Source organism: Genypterus blacodes, unplaced genomic scaffold, assembly GCF_046128005.1.
Source record: "Genypterus blacodes isolate CSIRO-AG114 ecotype Tasmania unplaced genomic scaffold, CSIRO-AGI_Gbla_v1 ptg000105l_1, whole genome shotgun sequence".
In the NCBI taxonomy this organism is placed as follows: Eukaryota; Metazoa; Chordata; class Actinopteri; order Ophidiiformes; family Ophidiidae; genus Genypterus; species Genypterus blacodes.
Window position 1 is genome coordinate 3,102,669 of NW_027466909.1, and position 18,452 is coordinate 3,121,120.

The 18,452-nt window shown below is 45.2% G+C and overlaps 3 protein-coding genes across 5 annotated transcripts; all 3 read left to right on the forward strand.

Annotated features, from left to right (window-relative positions):
- Window positions 1-100: 100 nt before the first annotated feature.
- Window positions 101-6,408, forward strand: lgalslb (lectin, galactoside-binding-like b). The gene is made up of 5 exons (XM_076160364.1): window positions 101-395; window positions 950-1,033; window positions 1,124-1,212; window positions 1,705-1,891; window positions 3,026-6,408. Exons 1-5 carry the CDS (start codon window positions 363-365, stop codon window positions 3,167-3,169), a joined length of 537 nt encoding a protein of 178 aa, XP_076016479.1. The 5' UTR covers window positions 101-362; the 3' UTR covers window positions 3,170-6,408.
- Window positions 6,409-6,908: 500 nt separating this feature from the next.
- Window positions 6,909-8,178, forward strand: LOC143008597 (uncharacterized). The gene is made up of 2 exons (XM_076160420.1): window positions 6,909-7,111; window positions 7,256-8,178. Exons 1-2 carry the CDS (start codon window positions 6,928-6,930, stop codon window positions 8,050-8,052), a joined length of 981 nt encoding a protein of 326 aa, XP_076016535.1. The 5' UTR covers window positions 6,909-6,927; the 3' UTR covers window positions 8,053-8,178.
- A 2,154-nt stretch (window positions 8,179-10,332) lies between these two features.
- On the forward strand, window positions 10,333-18,324 carry LOC143008570 (uncharacterized). 3 transcript variants are annotated; one of them, XM_076160387.1, is made up of 10 exons: window positions 10,333-10,513; window positions 11,509-12,968; window positions 13,131-13,330; window positions 13,708-13,834; window positions 14,051-14,116; window positions 14,231-14,341; window positions 14,485-14,545; window positions 16,237-16,377; window positions 16,777-16,900; window positions 16,987-18,324. In XM_076160387.1, exons 2-10 carry the CDS (start codon window positions 11,544-11,546, stop codon window positions 17,129-17,131), a joined length of 2,400 nt encoding a protein of 799 aa, XP_076016502.1. In that variant the 5' UTR covers window positions 10,333-10,513; window positions 11,509-11,543; the 3' UTR covers window positions 17,132-18,324. The 3 variants fall into 3 exon arrangements, with proteins under 3 accessions (XP_076016502.1, XP_076016501.1, XP_076016503.1); XM_076160386.1 differs by having other exon boundaries at window positions 10,333-10,509; XM_076160388.1 differs by having other exon boundaries at window positions 10,335-10,509; window positions 14,051-14,107.
- The last annotated feature ends 128 nt before the right edge of the window (window positions 18,325-18,452 follow it).

Below are 18,452 nucleotides of genomic sequence, written 5' to 3' on the forward strand. Positions count from 1 at the left end.
TTATTCCTCGTGTCTCGTTGTGGGAATCAGCCTGATTAGAGACTTTAACAGACGGGGATTAAGCTTTCAGGCTGTAATCATGAGAGAAACATACGTCAGCACATTTCCCCCCGTTTGTTCCGCCTGTCAGCCCGGCAGAGAGACGTCCTGCTCGGTCACTCTGCTCCGTGCCAGGCCCCGCTCGCTTCAGACGTGGATCTCCAGGAATAGGAACGTCCTCCCCTCCTCCTCCTCCTGTGTGTGCGTGAGCGTGTGTGTGCCAGTGCCACGACGCTGACACACACACACACACACACACACAGCCACCGGCGGGGTCCCTGCTTGTGCTCCGATCAGCAGCATCCTGTGCTATTCAGCTCAAGATGGCGGTGCAGGCGGCGGAGACGGACGGAATAGTAAGTGTTTTGGAATTTCTAACGGAACCGGGTGGGAATGAAACATGTTTGCCGGTGTGTGTTTGTCTGCGTGACGGCGGCTATGGCGGTGATTTGAGCAGAGGGTGGTGGTTGATGGTTGTAAATGCGGATCGCGGTGTGCAGCGTAAAACAGAAGAAAAACAAGCGCCCCTTTGATTAGATTAAAGGACATTTTAACATGTTAGTTGACATGTTTCCGCTCTGCATGCGTGCATTTACATTACAAGGCGTAATCGGAAGTAATTCGCCTCCTAACCCCGTCCCCTTAGCCCCACATGGCGCAGACTGGAGCCGTTAGCCGGCATGACAGATCTGCTGCTGCTGCCGGTAACACCTCCTCATTGTTGGGGCTGAACCCCGCACACGAGGCCCCGCCGTGTGTTTGATTCATAATCAGGGCCCGGAGACGTAAATGCTTGCGGGTTGGTTTGGTTTATGACCTGAAGGCAGGCTTCGGATTCCACCTGATCGGAGCCGTAAATGACCGTTTGCTTTCCTCCTTCTGTTGTAATCTTTTGTCACCGGTGCTGAAGAATGTGGAAGAGGATCATCTGAAGGACTCGCTGGGGAACCGAGGCCTCATCTCGCCCGATAAAGAGGATTTATCTCGGCTCCTGGTGAGAGAAAGGCGCTCTGAGCTTTACTGCTCCTGTAGGATTCCATGTTTGATGATGTGTTCAATGGCTTCTCTTGTGTTTTCTGCACAGACGGTGCCGTTCTGCGGCCGCATCAGGGGCGGAATGCGGCCAGGCAAGAAGATCATAGTGATGGGCATCATCGACCTGGAGCCAGACAGGTGAGGTGACGTCAGCCTTATCTCCCTGCCATGGAGCTTTTGACTGGTGTCTATGTTCATGCTGAGTAGTTTTAGATGAGAGATAATAAGCCTTGATCGTCCACTCAGTACTGACAAAAGTGTAAAAATGTTTGTGGAACGATGCACACACACACACACACACACAGGGCGTTCCCTCGTCCTTTGCGGGAAAAGTAGAAAGAAAGAGGGAAAATAAGATGTTTGGGTGTGTCTTCACGGTATTTGGAAACTTATGTCACACTTGGAAGAAACCGCCCCCATGACCTCATCGTGTTCAGTGAGCAGCACAGTACTCGTGTCAAAGTTCATGTGAATGCTCAGGCTGGGATCATTTTTTCCACGTTTTTTTTATTGCACCAAACACAAAGTTGCTTGTGTTTGGAGGTTTCAGCACACTGGCCTCCTCTCAACACAGTCAGCATGATGAGTTTGACACATCCCACATCTGACCTCTTCCCTCCTCTTCCTCAGCTTCGACGTGAGCCTGACCTGCGGACGCGAGACGGAAAAGGAGGCTCCTCAGCACGACGTGGCCCTCAAACTCACCGCTCGCTTCACTGACCGCCAGTTCCTACGCAGCGCCCGCATCTCTGGAAAGTGGACAGGGGAGGAGGCTTCCACTTCCTACTTCCCCTTCATCCCTGATCAGCCATTTAGGGTAAATATTCCCTTTTTCTATTGGGGACGTATGTAAGTGTCCCATGCTGCTGATGCTCGCTGTCAGGTTGGTCATCTTTCATGGTCCTTGATGGAAACATGGACATTGAAAGTGTCTCCTTGTTGTTATTGGACACTCCTCATTATGTATTATATGTCATCATAGTTATTAAGAAAGAGACAGATTTGTCCTCTAACAGTCACAAGTTCTCCTGTTATTTCAATAATTGCAGTTACAGATTGAGTTTAAAAGGAGAAGTTGTTGTCCTTCTTCAGATTGGACCCCGGTGTGTAGTTTCCTTTAAATACCTCCATGTCCAATCTGCATACTGTACTTATGAGAGATGAACAGGAAGCGTTTTTTTCCCTGGCGGCGGTCAGCATCAGATGTTGGGTGTGATGAATTAGGTGGGCGGCATGTATGCATGATGAGATGAGGTAATTACCCAGAGACCCCAGGACTCGTTTGTAATACAGCGTCACATTCTGCTCTAATAAGCCCGAGAGTGTCAGAGGAGAATAACTGACACACAACATACGTGTGTGTGATGTGGAGGTTTTCTCTTCTTACTTACTGATGATGATGCAAACGCAAATCCAATTATGGTCTTAAGGGTTAAGATGTTTCCTCATGATGGATTCATAAAGCACCCAGGCTGTCATGTCAACATTTACAATCTGTCATCTTGAGCTTATATTTAGCGGTGGTTAAGTGATAGAGTGTGTTTGCGGTGGTGACTAGGGGTTAAAGCTGCAGGCTGGAGATTAAGCCGAGTCATGCTGAGCTCCAAACTGCCCCCGTCCGTCTGGAGACACGTGACTCGCTGTGGTGTTTAGAGTCGGACAGGTCTCTTTGTTGTTGACGCGTCGGTATGTTCACGCGTTCACTGGGCCTCGGGGCGCCATCGCACAGTATTGATTGTGCGGAAACAAACCCTGTTGAGACGCCTGTTCTGTCTGCCTGCTGTAGATTTGTGTCTTTTGTGGGCTTCTTGCCTTTGCTGATCTGTGAACTGATTGTCACTGTACTTGCTTAGATTGAATCGCTGATTTGTTTTATCTATTGTTCTTTCATCTCTTCCCCTCTCTCTCTCTCTCTCTCTCTCTCCCTCTCTCTCTCTCTCTGTGCCTGCAGGTGGAAATCCACTGCGAGCACCAGCGGTTCCGGATATTCGTGGACGGACACCAGCTCTTTGACTTTTATCACAAAGTGAAATCTTTGGCGTCTATCGACACAGTACGGATACATGGAGATCTACAGATCACCAAGCTGGGCTAACGGCCACACGCTCCCACTTCCTCTGCATAAGTGGTGGCGCTTTGAAGCAAGGACTTGATCACAGATGACCCCCCGCCCCCTCCCCTCCCTCCCACACACACATGCGTTAGTCACACCATCATCATTACCCACCATGCAGTGCTGCAGCAAATGGGTAAAAAGGCTCCTGCCGCTGTTCCTTCCCTTCCCTTCCCTTCCCTTCCCTTCACTTCACTCCATTCCTTTTCTTTAAGCAGGATCTGAGGAGAAAGAGACGCCGTGCGGATGAATGTGTCTTCTGTTCTATTTTCAGGAATTTGTCTTTGTGTTTTGCCAGATCAGGGATCTCGCATTGTATTGATAGCCCACTCCCTCTTTAGCTGGCATATTATGGGATGCTGGGCGGTTTGGAATCATGAAGCGGATCACTCAGGGAAAACCTGTGGTGCTGATTTGAATACAAACTGTTGCAGAAGGAGGGAAAACTCCGGTTATTGCTTGAATGTTTTGACTCAAATTGAAGGCTTTATTGCTTCTATGGATTGGAGAAGTAGGAGGAAAATTTGTTGGAAAATGTAGGTTGGTCCAGGGAACAAAGACTCGCTTTTCTGTATTCAACACAAAATGGATGAATCGGTTTTACAACATCATATCTTTGTTGTGATGGTTTCAGATGGGATCCGGTCTGTGTTTCACTCCGGTTCATAGTTTGCAATTAGCTCATAAACGTCAATCTGCTGATCGGGATTAAGCGTTCCAGCGTTCCAGCCTGGGGGCAGCTGCTCCGTCTGCGCGGCTGCATCGCCCAACTTTGCCCGCCCTCCCATGGGTTTATTCCAGTTGTCATGGCAACGTGCTGCAGTCTCATTGACCTAAATACCCCACAAATAAGGAATACATCACGAGAAGATGTAGCAGATGGTCCTTTCCACTCCTTTCTGCAGGTGTACACAGTGTGCTGCTGGGGAAGGCAGTGAGTAGAACTCCAGATTGTTTACAGTGGTGTGGCGAACAGATTAGTGTTTTGAATGTATAGTATTCGTGTTTCCACAGTAGGGTAGGAGAAAGAAACATCATTTAATGTCACCGGCTCAGATTTTCAGTGGCGTCGTGTCTCAGTGGGGTGACTGGTGCTGTTTTTATTCCATATGCAGTCGTGTGTCACCTGAATCATTCCATACAGACAGTCAGCTTACCTGCATTACATTGCTTTGGTTTTATCCGGGGGCGTAACAGTATTGTGTCAAAGAGGAAGATTAAAAAACAGTCAAGATTCACGTTCAAAGTTCCCAGTGTTTGTTCCTCAGTATAAGTAGAACGTTTTCCCATCAGCTTTTGCCATAATTGATGCGTACTATTACATTGAAACATCCCATCATGCCTCTGCACGATGGCCTGCAGCTGTGTGTTGCATATGTGTTTGCTCCTTTCATGCAGCAATAAGACGACTGTTAGGGCTCTTGTCTCCTCACACACGGTCTTCCTCTATTCCCTCGAATGGCGGCTGATGGTCTGTTTCCGACGCAAACAGGAAGCGAGTAGAGTTTGGTATGAGAGGGCAGCGAGAAGTGCAGTGTGACAGGATGTGTGAGGCAGTCCAGCGCACACACACGCACACTCGTAGAGCAGTGTTTACAACAGAATGTACAAAGGTGTAGTGGTTTTGATGAGGTGTGTTGTCAGTTACAGTCTTTTGTGTTGCTGGTTTTCTCTGATGACCTTCTGCTCTTAATGTCACGGTCTTACCAGTAGTTACATGTAAATATAAACGCAGGATACGAAACATGTTTATGGTCCACAGCAGGAGATCTGTTGCCAGGAGTAACTGGGGGGGGAGGGAGATGAACAGGAACCCAGATTGTGTGGGCGGTTACTCGCACAGGTACAGTGTGTATTCCCTGTAGGTTTGCTGTACATGTAGGTGTAGTACAGGGCCATTTGTCATGCAGAGTGCTGACACAGCACCGTACATGTTCTCCTGTACTGCAGGAACCGAGCTCCCAGCGCCTCATCTCCTCATGATCCCATTTCTTGCTTCTGGAATAATTATAATAACAAACGTAATATAATAATTCTCACTCTTAAGTACTATTTGAATTGTTCTGCAACCCTTTAAAATGAAACAGAGAAGCTGAATGTTATGTACTTTTTGATTGTAATCTGATGTGATGAAGATAATTAGAGATGGAGGTCTGCAGAGAGGAGGCGTCCTATCTAAACACGTCTCACACATAACACATAACCCAGCAGAGAGCCTTTTGTGGTGCATGTGTGTCAGTGGGACTTTGTATACATAGATTAGGGTGATCGTTTCCCATTCAGCATGCGTTTCCTTTTTCTACCTATCAGGCGTAATCAAGGGCAGAATTCCCACGTGGCTGCATTCCATTCTCTCTGCCCGTTTTGCCTATTTTTTTATTTTCTTTTACATGATTTATGAAAATGTCACTTTAGTTCTTTGATCACAGATTAGCTGTGTGCCAACAAAACACTCATTAAGACAACAAGCATATCGGTATAAGCATCTTTATCGAGGCTTTCAACAATTGGCACAACAGCATAAATGACTGAACACTGAGATCTGTTGCTTTATTGTTATTGTCTGTTTGTTCAGTCATGCAGTTGTGTTTATTTATTTCTGTGTGACCTTCAGGGTTTCATATGGAAAAGATATCTACAGTTTGGGGGAAAAGAGCTTAATTCTGCCGTTTATATAAATGCATCACAGATTTTTGTGGAGGAGCCTTTTGGTAATGAGGATTTGACTTAACATGTTGTTCCTATTTTAAAAAAGCAAGTTGCACAAGTGATTCCTCTAAGGTATAAGGAGGTTTTGAAACCAGAATTGGCATCAAACATTCCCACTGATACTGATGAGATTTGTCTCTATCTGTCTTTCTCGCTGAAAAACTGCAACCCCGTGTTTGGTTTGTATGTTTTTTCTAAATGAAACAAGCTGAACCGTCATTTTGACTGGAGTGTTTTCAGTGATGTATCTGTGTCACAGAGGTGTGGAGTGATGATGTCGGCCTCCTTAGTGGTGTGTTTGGTGTGCAGTTTTTCAGACGAGCACACAAGCACAACTATAACGTCAAATTCCCTGAATAATTCCAGTCGTTCCTCTGATTCTCTGTCTTTATAATAACAGTGTGCACTGGATCAGTATTTAGATGAAGGCGCTGCATTCTACCATTGTGTCAGGGGCCTCTCCAGTGTTTTTGCTACTTTACAGACTAATAAACTTCTCATCTTGGAATATGCCTCTGTGTCTTTGTGATCTAAAAAAGTGTGTGTGTGTGTTCACGGCTTTAGACAGTCAAGGGGGAAAATTACCATTACTGCTGCTACTACTAATATTAATAATACAACCTTAAGATGTATTTGTTTTTGTTTCTTGGTTAGTTTTCATATCTATATTGACTTTATAAACAAACTAATCCATGAAATCAGGACTCACCTTTGTCACAGGAAAGCCCACATGGACACAACACAACCTCTAGTTCAGTGTCTGTCCGCAGGGGGCAGTGATACACATGGAGACACTCCATCTTCTACAAACAGCCTTCACAAAAGAAGGAGAGGTGATGAAGAAGAAGCGTGAAAACGCCAAAAAGCAGCAAATGGAGAGGATGACGATGATGACAGTGACAGTGATGGACAGTTTCCACGCCTCTACACCGCAGCAAGGACTTGTCTATTCCACCAGCCACTGAACGCAACACTGTCTTTCTCCCTGAGCTCCATCAACACAACACAGACCCTCATCTTCCTCCTGCAGCATGTGTGAGGCGCAGATGCTGCGGGTGTTCGTCACGGAGCGTCTGGCTGTGGCCGCAGACGAGATTCTCGGTTTGGTAGAGAAAACAATCGCAGTTTACAGAGACGAGATTTTACGAACAAATAGGGAAATCCTGCAGCTGCGCAGTGAGCTCGACTCCAGGAGAGACCAGAGGAGCCCCGCAGGTGTGTGTGTTTAAATATAGGGTTGCTACTAAGATTTTTTACCATACATGTCACCATTTTATTTTATTTTATTTTATTTTATCCGTTGTTACTTTAGGTGTTTTGATGTAAACAAACAGATAATTGCTCTTCCTTGTGTCACAGGTGTCCCTGAAGTGTCAGAGGAGTGCTTTCCCCCTCATCTAGAGTGGAATCCCAACATGGAGCTGCAGCAGAACCAAAATCAATCCTTCCACCATATTAAAGAGGAGGAGATGGAGCTGAGTACCACTCTGGAAGCTGCTCTGCCTGAGTGTGTGAAACAGTTTTCCAATACATCAGAAAGAACTCCTGAAAGTCAAGCCCCCTCCTCTGAATGCTCTGCTGCTACACACGTCAGTAAAGACGAAGAAGACTGGACGGTGAACGCTGGGCCTCAGTTAGACCTGACTGCTGTCCGTAACCATCAGGATGTCTCCTATCAGGCTGCTGCTTTCTCTCCACAGCGCCTCAGCCCACATCAACAGGCCGGTGATTGTATTTGCAGTGTGTGCGGAAACATATTCCAGTCCAAAGAAAGCTTAACTAATCATTTACAAACACATACGGAGCTGAAGTTCTGCCATGTTTGCTGCGCCTGCTTTAAAAGAGATGTGGATCTTGTGAGACATGTAAGTGAGAACCATGCGGGAGAGAAGCCATTTAAGTGTCAGGAGTGCGGCAAGGCCTTCCTCCGTCGAGACTACCTGGTGGTGCACGTGCGGACTCACACAGGAGAGAAACCTTACCAGTGTCCGTTCTGTGGTAAATTCTTCACCCAGAGTGCCTATCTTTGTGTCCATAAGAGGATCCACACCGGGGAGAAGCCGTACTGCTGCAGGGTGTGTGGCAGACGCTTCAGGAACAGCACAGCGGCCAGTCACTGTCAGAGATATCATGGAGAGAACACAGTGAATATATGAGGGATATCTGCTCTCCTGCTCAGTTCAGTGCTTTCCTCCAGTGAATAAAAATAAATCGATATTGTCAACATGTACATCACAACACTGATGTGATATAGTGCTAATATAAAGTGATATCTATAGCTGTACTATGGGGGTGCAGTCATTGCAAATGTCCCTTACATATTCCTTAGATAATGATTAACCAATGTTTTGCTGTCTTTATAAAGAAGGATATGTCTGTCTGTCTGTCTCCCTTTCAGCAAGATATCTCAGATATGTATTGACAGATATATGAAAGTTGTTGTTGTGCCTCTGTAGTAACCGCTTTTTGGCCTATAATATTTGTTACTGGTTCAACAGCGCCTTCTGCTGGAATTTAAGCCAAACAACACAGCTCTTCATTTTTAGTTTTCTCACACAACCACTAACTAAGGCGTAGTTAAGGCCAAGCTGAGCCTATGTAAACCTAAACTAAATAAAGGCCAGCTAATGATCCTCCTGCACAAAGAGGCCGTGTTTATATCCAGTTTATCGACACTTTATGCATTATTGAGCGCTACTGGAAGCAAGAACTCTGGGATACGAGTTGTAAATATAAAATAAATGAAACAAACTAAAAGACAAAGAAAGTACGTATATTTGGAATATTAAAAACAAAACGTTAAAATGAGAAGATCATAATAACTATCTTTGCGACAGGTGAGGATCGTACGTAAGTGCAGTGACAATCTTCTCCAGCAGGCAGCGACAGTGAGCTATTTTTTTCAAAGCGTTCTTGAGACCGCAAGTATGTACCAGCACTGCTTCTGTCACAGGCCGGTACATGAGACGTGCGCACACCCACGTGACTTTGATGCGGTTCTGTGATTGGCTGCACCGTTTTAAGCGAAGCAGTGTTTAAAAATCTCACCTTGTCGCCGTGAACGCTCTGTGCTAACGTCATGGCGGAAGCCTGCAGTCATATTACACAGAGCAGGTGTGTCAATGTCTACAACGCCCCCCAGTGTGTTTTGATTCTGCTTGTAGCTCTCCAAAGCCCCGGATGAACCCAAACTGATGTCCAGTGATTAGTTTGAACACATCAATAACTCAGTTGGTCAGTTAATCTGTCAGTCTAAAGGTTTTTTTTATCTGCATATAGCTTATTTACAGATGACCAATTTGACCCAGTGGCTCGTGTTTTATTGTCTGGACTCCTTCTTTCATTGTGTTTGAAGAGGAGGAGGTTCATCCCTGGCTCTTCCAGCAGAATGACAGTCAGACATCTTCATGGTGAATAGATCGGAATCAACCCTCAGCTGCTGCCAAATTCTGCTCCTGTAACTTTGGGTGAAGCCCCTAAAGCTGAAGACTGGATGGGAGTAAGTACTCATCTGCATCAGGCCTGAGTGACAGTGATGCTGCCTGATGGACTAGATTTGGAGCCTGTTTGTTGTTGTCCAGTTTAGAATCAATGTTGAGTTTTTTCTCACAGCAACATGCTGGTTGCTATGAGACATCTTGCCACACCCTTGTGCAATTACTGATTAGCAGCTGCCGGAAAAGGGCAAACTGGCAGCAACTTAATCAGGTTATCATCACATTACCAAAGTAACTCTACACATAAGTCATTTCAGCAGTGCCTGACTATCTGCTGAAAAACTAAATAAAGATGTCGCCAGAGAACCAACAATCCCGGCTGCCAACTAACACAAATGTCTGTGTTGACAACAAAGTACTACACACTATCTAAGTAGACGATTGTGTACTGAGGTAGGGCAGCTCACAGTTCACAACTTTGTTTGCTTGATGGTAAGATTGCATGAAATTATGTTGCAGCAAAGCAAGAACGTCCTGTTTTGCTACTTTACAGATAAGCGCCGTATCTCAAGTCCCTCCTTCAAGTTTCATTCCAATCATGAGTAACAAGTTGAATTTACAAATGCCATGGTAGTTATTAAGGCGACTCTACTTTAATACATTGTGGAAATACAGTCCTAGATATTAGGAAGGAATATGAGGTCACTCAAACAAGTCACATTCTCCTGCACCACTGAAGACTCATTTTGAAATTACAACCTTTAAAATATATAAATGTACATTATTTAAGTGTAAACTAAGGAACACATGAGCCTAACAATATTCATGTTTTATTTCTGTACACTATTCACATTGACTGGAGATATATCATTATTAGTTGTCAGTTCCGCATTTGCCCTGCAGGTGGTGATATTATCCACCCCAAGCCGCAGGACAACAAACAAAGATCGTCTATATGAGCGATATCCCACATGTCCTTCCTGTGCCTTGTCAAGCGTAGCGACAAGTTTAGCCCCAACTACTCCCGGTATTTGTGCTACGTGGAAACGGCGCAGTCAGACATCACAATTGTAGACGCATCCCCCCCGACACTTCTGAGCTAGAGAATGATGCTGAGGTGATGGAGGGCAAGACTGCAGCTCTGCGAGAAGTGAAGAGAAGGCAAAGTGGATGAATGTTGGTAACTAAACGGCTGACAGCTCGGTTCTGTTCGCTGATATTCGCCAAACACCTGGTTCTGTTCTCCGGGTAGCTAGGTGGTGGCTATGCTAGCTAGCAGGCTGTAGCTAACGCCGACGCTCACTATAATGTCCCAAGCTGGCGTTGTGCGGTTTAGAATGCGCTAATAACATAAATAATTGACAGCAAATTATCCGTAGGTAGTCTAATTAATGTTTAAAACGACATTTGTTCGTGTTTTCCTGGCTTTGTTCCGTGCCGGGTTATGGAGTGACAGCTGTCTATCAAAGAAGAAGAAGAGCCGGTAGGAAATGGCAGCTCTTCATATTGTACATAGCAGCATCTCCACACAGAGCAGGGGTGTCCAGAGAGCAGCTACCCGGGGTTTGTGCCTGCTTTGGGGGTGTTGGGAGCTTTGGAAACATGCTCTGGTGGGTCCAGTGGCACAGGGCTGCGGATAATGTTTCCGGTATCGGTTTACCGGCCGAGATAATAAGTACGGGACACGATTCCACTGCGAGATGAGCGTTAACAGGGGAGGGTTGGCTGTGTATAATATAAACATTTGATTAGGCTAATTCAGAAGAGACTAAAGGAACAAACAACTGGAGCCTGACAGTAGGGCAGAGATCCATAGTGTTCAGGTGTTCCCATTGTGGAGGCGTTTGCTTGCTGCAGTGTATCTGTTACAGATGACCTCTTTAGGCATTCAGTGTCTGTCCAAGGAGGTGTTAGGTGTCAACTCCCTGAGCCATTTAGCTGCAACGACTTTCACATTTGACCCAATGGAGAGAAATTCTTCCTGTCTAACAAAAGGATTTGTGTCACCACTGATGATTTGTGTTTAGCTGGCAACCCTCTCCTCACAGCCTCAGTCGTAGAGAGGACACACACCTTTGAGCTCAGCGTTTAGTCTCATCGACACGCCGGACTGTTTATGTTCTGTCAGCTCCTCTTGCAGTTCTGTTTCACAGTTGACATGTGTTCTTCTCCCAGGTATATGAGGCCATCAGGCCCTACTAGGAGAACCTATGGAGCCAGACATCATGCCTATGTACTCTTCATCCCCACCACCGTTGGATTACGATGGGGAGGCAGAGGAGGATGAGTTTGGGGACTTTGGGGGATTCTCTGTCATCTCTTGCTCCGCTCACACTGACTTTAACGAGCACTCACCCAGCCCCAGACAGGCCTCTCCCACCACAGAGCCAGGCACCCCTCCACCCAGCTTTAAACAACCAGTAGAACAATCCCAACCAGCGTCCACTGTGAAATCAGGGTGCAGCAGTGGTCAGGGAGATGAAGAAGGGCAGCATTGTAATGGGTACACTGTGAGAGACCACCCATCTGAGACCCATGAAGCTTCTTTAGCGGGAGAGGAAACGGGGTTTGCAGATTTCTCAGTGTTTACAGAGCAGGCAGCTCACCCCTGGTGCTGCGGCTTCGCTCCTGTGGGCACAGAGGGCTGGGATGGAAGAGAGGGAGACATAAATCTTGCCGACAGCTTGGGCAAACAACCCTGTGATTCAGGACAGGAGGCTGTTATGAACTCTGAGCCCCGGTCTCATTGTACATCTAAGGCTCAAGAGGACATTTGCACTAAAGTCAAACACTGTGAAAAAAGAGATGCAGCACTTGTTCAACCATCTCAGGGTCAGCATCCGCCTCAGGAACCTGCAGCTGCTCAGGACTTTCCATCGGAGGAGACTCAGCCTGGGGAAGAGGAACTTGAAGAGCCGGAGGAAAGTCGGAAGGAAACGAGATGTAGCCCGAATTTCTACTCTTCCCAAACCTCTGAGTCAGAGGAGGAAAGGAAGTCTGTGGGAGGTGGAGAAGATAGAGAGAATAGCATTTCTCCTCCTTCTCACACAGCGAGTGTGTATGAGTCAGCTGCAGAGGACTTGACATTGTTCTGTGATGCGTTGACGCCAGACAGCCTATCTGTGGATTGTGAACTGAACGTTCCATGCCTTGATTTTGAAGCGGATGAACCTGACTGGGGACACCAGGCCGACGAGGAAGAAGAGGAGGAACTGGAAAACTCCAAGCCTGCCGACTCCATTGTCAACCAGGGGGTGGGAGATCTCAGCCAATCACAGTCAGAGACGCCTGCAACTCAGGAAACGTCCACTACCTCCAACCAGTCAGAATCTGAGACATATGCAGGAGACGGCTTTGCAGACTTCAAACACGGTGGCTTTGACCATGAAAACGAACCCTCGACAGATGACGCAGAGGAGCCATGGCCCAGCCTCCCACCCAGCGACAGCTTTGCAGACTTCTGCTCAGCATCCACACATGAGGATGGAGACGGGTCCTGGGTGGAGTTCAGAGGGCCGAGGACTCAGGTGGAGGAGGACAGACCGTGGACAGAGTTCACAGCACAAGATAGCAGCCAGCAGACTGAGGCGGACACGGGGGAGGAGTGTGGCTCTTCTGAGGGCAGCAGGTGTCAGGTGGGTTGATTCTGTTCATTATTATAATAACGTTTCAGCAGCCTCAGTGAATGTTTGATCTTGATTGGTCAGGTGAAGGTAATGCATAGGTAATAATGTAGGTTGTGTCAGTGCAGACAAATGGTGAAGTGCAACTAATTGTTTCCCGTTTCTTTCGTCCAGGCTTCCCTGTGCGGCCGCGTGCAGAAGCTTCTCCACGTCACTTTCCCCGGTGCTTTGGTCCCAGCTGCAGGGTGTGAGGAGGAGGAGGAGGAGAAGGAGAAGGAGGAGGAGGTGTTCGACCTGGCTGCTCTGCTCCAGGCGCAGGACCGCCCCAGCTGTGAGAAAGAGGAGATGGAAGAAACCTGTTTGGGAGCTCAGGGGTGAGGAATGTGTTCTGAAATGGGAAGCTGATGATTATGATGATGGCGGCTATGTCAACACTCTGAAGATAAGGGCTTTTTTACTGCACTTTCTCTGATCAACACTAAGTAGTGATACAAGCTATATCGGATTTGCTTTTCTAAACATCAGGTGTCACTCTTTATCCCCAGTGGAAAAATTAGCAAACATAATGATCCGAGACAAGACATTTTGACAGTAATCTACCCTAAATATTTGCAGATTCATATCGATTGAAGCACATTTCAGCTGGCGGCCATTCTAAAGGCTGTAATCCTTCACACTTTCACAGCTTTTCCTCTCCTAAACTAGTCCGCCCATTATCCTCCAATCTACTACAGTCTCTCTCTTTTCCCAGGGTTCAGTGGGGCATGTGTTGGCAACTTCAGGACGTCCACAGCGCCGTTGGCCTCAAGTTTCAGTGGGGTGGTTCCCATACCAACAGGACTCTGCTCAGGTGCCTGGGTGTGGACACAAAGAACATTGTGAGTTTGCCAAAACATTGCGAAATACTGATTACAGTTAAGCGTGGATCTAAAACACACCTAAACTAAGTAAACATGAGTAACAGCTCAGAATATCCTGGGAAAACACAGACCACATTCAACCCTACTGCCTCATCTGACCTCTGACTGCAGTTAGTTGGTCAGAAGGTCAGATTAATAATAATGATTTTGCCCTTTTGTGTTTTCATCTAATAGGTATTTATTGGCATGAAGAAGAAGCCAATGGTTGTGCCTGCGTTTGCATCCAGCCTGGTGAGTAAGGTGGAAAATGTAAATTCATTTCAATTAATTTTTTTCCGTTTCCACCGCTGCAGTCGTTGAGGTTTCCAACGTAGCTTTGTTGCTGTTTGTGAGTTTCCATCTGTTTTGTATCAGGGAATGCTAGAGCCCAGCAAAGACACCTGTTCTCCAGGACACACAGCGGTCACAGCACAGACACCTGCGTCGCCCCCGGACAGACTGGACCCCTCAACAGACTCAGTAAAGGTAACTGCTGCCTTTTACCACTTATATGTTTGATTCTGCTTTAACCTCTTAACTTGCATGAGGATGGAGGAAAGTATTAATAATCAGGTGGACATACATACCTGAAGCAGTCACTGACCTGCCGTTTCCGTGTCTCTGTGCAGGAGCCACTCCCTCCCAGGCAGCTGGACTGCAGCAGCAGTGGCCTTAGCAGCTCTCAGGACGGTACGTCCCCTCGCCGAGCCCCTCACTTCTGGGGCTGGAAGTAGACACCCCGCCTTCCCTACCTGCCTCCTTCTACTCAGCCAAAATATGTTTTGATTTTGGGCTCCTCCTGACTCCCCTTTCTTCAGGGCATGTTCTCCTTTTTGTTACTGAATGCTGTGTTTCCTCTCCCACACGCCAACTAGCAGTGACACTCCACAACAAGAGAAAAGCGGCTTATATGATTGTGAACAAACAGCAGCCATCGCAAAGTTAGACAGATGTGCAAATAAATGGAAAACTTACCCCAGAGGAAACACTGTGCTGCTTTTCCTATTTCCCTCTTTCAGCTATTCACCCTCTTTTCTTGCTGACGCCTTTTACAGAATTTATCTCAGTATTTATCAGTTCACATACATTTAATGAAGGATTTAATCTTAGTATTAATCTTGATCCCCCTTCTGGAGTTGACCCCTCCATGATGTGGTGCTGTGCTCTACCATGGCCCAGTGCATGCCTGTTAGAATATGCCTGCAAAACCATGAATGCCAATAACTTTGAGGAATCTGAACTTCCCTTTTACGCTGGGGACCCCCCACCTGAGAAGGACCTCAAACCCAAACCGGCTACCTCATCCGCCCTCACTGTAGTGATACTGAAAAGACACCACGAGGGTCAGCTCTTAGTACCAGGAAGTGAACCTTGTTAAATGAAAATGACACAAGTCTGTGTTGTGTTCAGTTTTCAGCTCCCTTCACCTTCAAAGCCCAAGCAAGGCAAACATTCAGTGATAAAGTGAATCAACTTAATAAGTCCACAACCTTCACAACTAAAATGCTGTGGTAATAATACAGAGCTGCATATTCTGTAGAGGTGCTGTCATCAAAACAACCATTCACTAAGTAAATAATGATTCGATGATAAATCCATGATTTAAGGAGAAACTAAACAAAAGACAAAGCATGCACTTGATTTAATATTTTGCTGATGTGATATCTATATGATAAATGGATTATACAAATGCATTGCATATGGATTTGCAGTCATAATGTGAGAGCCACCAAATGTAAAGGCTGCTTCATGCTGAATAGAGCAGAAAGATTCTTCACACTGAACACTGAACAGTATTTCACAACATTTTCATATCAACCTGTTCATTTCATTTATCTTTAGTTTATTATTAATTCCAGTTATGATATTTCATCATAAGTTGTGCCTTTTCACCAACAATCATTTTCTAAAATGTATTTTATTTCTTATTGAAGTTGTATTTCACGTGGGACCTTTAGTTTGTTGACAAATTCCAGAGCATATCCTCTTCAGCTTTACTGCTCAGATGCACTGCAATAAGCACTTGTAGGACATTTGTAAATACTGAAATAAATCAGTTAATTCTTTTGTCTTTAGTTTCTCCTCTTGTGCCTCTTTTCTGTCTCTCTTTCCTGTGGTTTGTGGGCTAACTTGTTAATTGAAGGGCTTTTGGGTCAAATCCGGGTCAAATCCGTCTTTATAAAACCAGGGTGAGATGAGATGTGACTGCTCTTGCGAGTCTTTAGAGGTGGTGACAGATTAGCTATATGCATTTACATCATTAAAAAGATAACCCTCTTTTTTGTTGGATAAAGCTAAAGCTGTCTCCCTGTCAGCCTTTCCATTGTCTCAGGAAAGGAAGAAATCATGACTCATAATGGAGCAGCCTTTTGTCCCTTTAGGAGTAACAAGTCAGGCCTCCCTCCTCATGCCGCAACAGTCTACCGCTGCGTCTCCTCTTGCACTTAACCTGGATTATTTTGGTCCTGTGGAGGAGAAAGAGTCCAGCAGCAGCAGCAGTCGCAGTAACAGTCCTCCTCCAGGTCAGCATGTGACACTGCAACCTCAGAGATGATTATTTTATAGCCACTACCTTTTGATTTAAGCACTTTCACAATGAAAATGTCAAACTCTAATGAAACCAAATGAAAACCATGCTGCTGTTGAAGCCTTTGGCTTTTTATAACGCAGGATTTGTTTCAGAAATGTAATGTGTATCGATATTGGATCAGAAATGATTTCCATGTCAGTATCTGAAACACATTTCATCAGAATCTTTAATTCTGTATTTCAGAATTTCAAGATTAAAGAACAATTGTGGCAATATCTAGCAACTCAGCATGACTTGTTAGTGTGTGTTAGACTGTGTGTTAATTTAGTATGTCCTGTTTAAATATATTTACCCTATGTTTGCCCATGTGTGTACACACACACACACAAAGGAGTTGACCGTGAGCTTTATGAGTTGACCATCAGCAAACTGGAAACCAGTGTTGGCAGCAACCATGGAGAGGACACTTTGAATCGGCTGATGTCCACTGCGGAGACGACCAGCACTTCAGTCAGGTCGGCTCTAATATTCTGTTCATATGCATTTTGTTGCATCATCAAATCATGCAAAAATGTAATGCTGACTGTGTTTGCACCTGCAGGGCGCACCAGCAGGTTGAGGAGCTGAGTGCAGAGGCCACCATGGTGATCTCTGTACTGCCTGACCTCTCCTTCATGATGGCCAAAGTCCTCATGTTCCCAAGCATCCTTACGTCTAAGGAATTCTGTATCCCAACATCAGAGTGATGTGTGCACACCAAACAAACAGGGACAGGGAGCTGTGGCTGCACTTCCCTCTATGAGTTCAAATGCTCAAAGTTGTTGCACTTTTGTACAGTATGTGTCTTATTTCTTGCTGTTTTCATGGTCAGTTGTGAGACTTCAACAGTTCTGTTCATCCCATCGTCATAACAAACATCTGTGCACTCACACACTAATGACCTGCAGTCATATGACAGACGTTATCCCTCACAATGCATAAACTAGCCTGTCTGCTGATGCAAAGGGCTTTAATAATAACTGGTGACATAAGAAGTAAGTCGTTTTACTGATTTAGTTTCATTCTAACTTGGGTGTGTGGTGTATTATACTTTATTGAATCAAACATTGCCTTCATCATGATTTTTCTTTCTCCAATTAGTGTTTATCCTTGAATAAGAGATGTTTTAATAGAGTCAAAGACACCACAGTGTTTATTATGACCACAAGAACTAAAATGGACAATATCAGTAGATTTTCTATCATAAATGTATTTATCTAACTGTCAGCTTCAAGGCCCACACTGGAGCGATGGCAGCATCTGGTGAGCAGAAGACATCCACCCTTCTGTGTTGTGGGTGCGTTAATGTCTTCATCATAATAAAAAATATATGATAACTAAGCTTTAGTTAAAGATCCCACAGAGATCCTTCTAAATTCAGTCTCAACAGTCATGTGAATTTTCTCCCTCTAATCACACTTAGTATAATTACAGAAGCAGAAGCAGAATGCAGAAGCTTAGTGGTTTATAATGATGCAATGCGTCTGCTTATACACGTCCTAAAACACCATAGTGCCAGTCGGTTGTTTGTCTCTTCTGGGGTTCCTTCCTCTTCTTGCGGCTGCTAACCTTATATTTATTTGCCGTCTTGATTGATTATGAGAATTGCATTATAGAAGCTTTAACCGTCCCTGTTAGTGCTGCTCTCACTACTGGAACAAGGGCCCTACACGTGAATCTCTCTTTTTATTTAATGTGTATATTTATCTGTATGTTTTCAATTCTTTATGGACTATTATGTCTGTAATAAATACTGAGTTGAAATGAAGTGTGAGATTAAACACGTTAGATTAGTACTGTATCCAGTGAATTATCATGTCATATCAACATGTAGCAATAATAAAAACTGAAATGTCTTGTTCAAAGAGTACAACAATGTTAATAAATCGTATTTCCAATATGTTTTATTTATTTCAGATATACCAAATAACCTTGTCAAAGTAGCAGGATGTCAATGATTTCACATTAGTACAACTTTGTTCTTTGCTGCAGCTCACCAAGGATCAAACAATATAAAATAAAATCAGT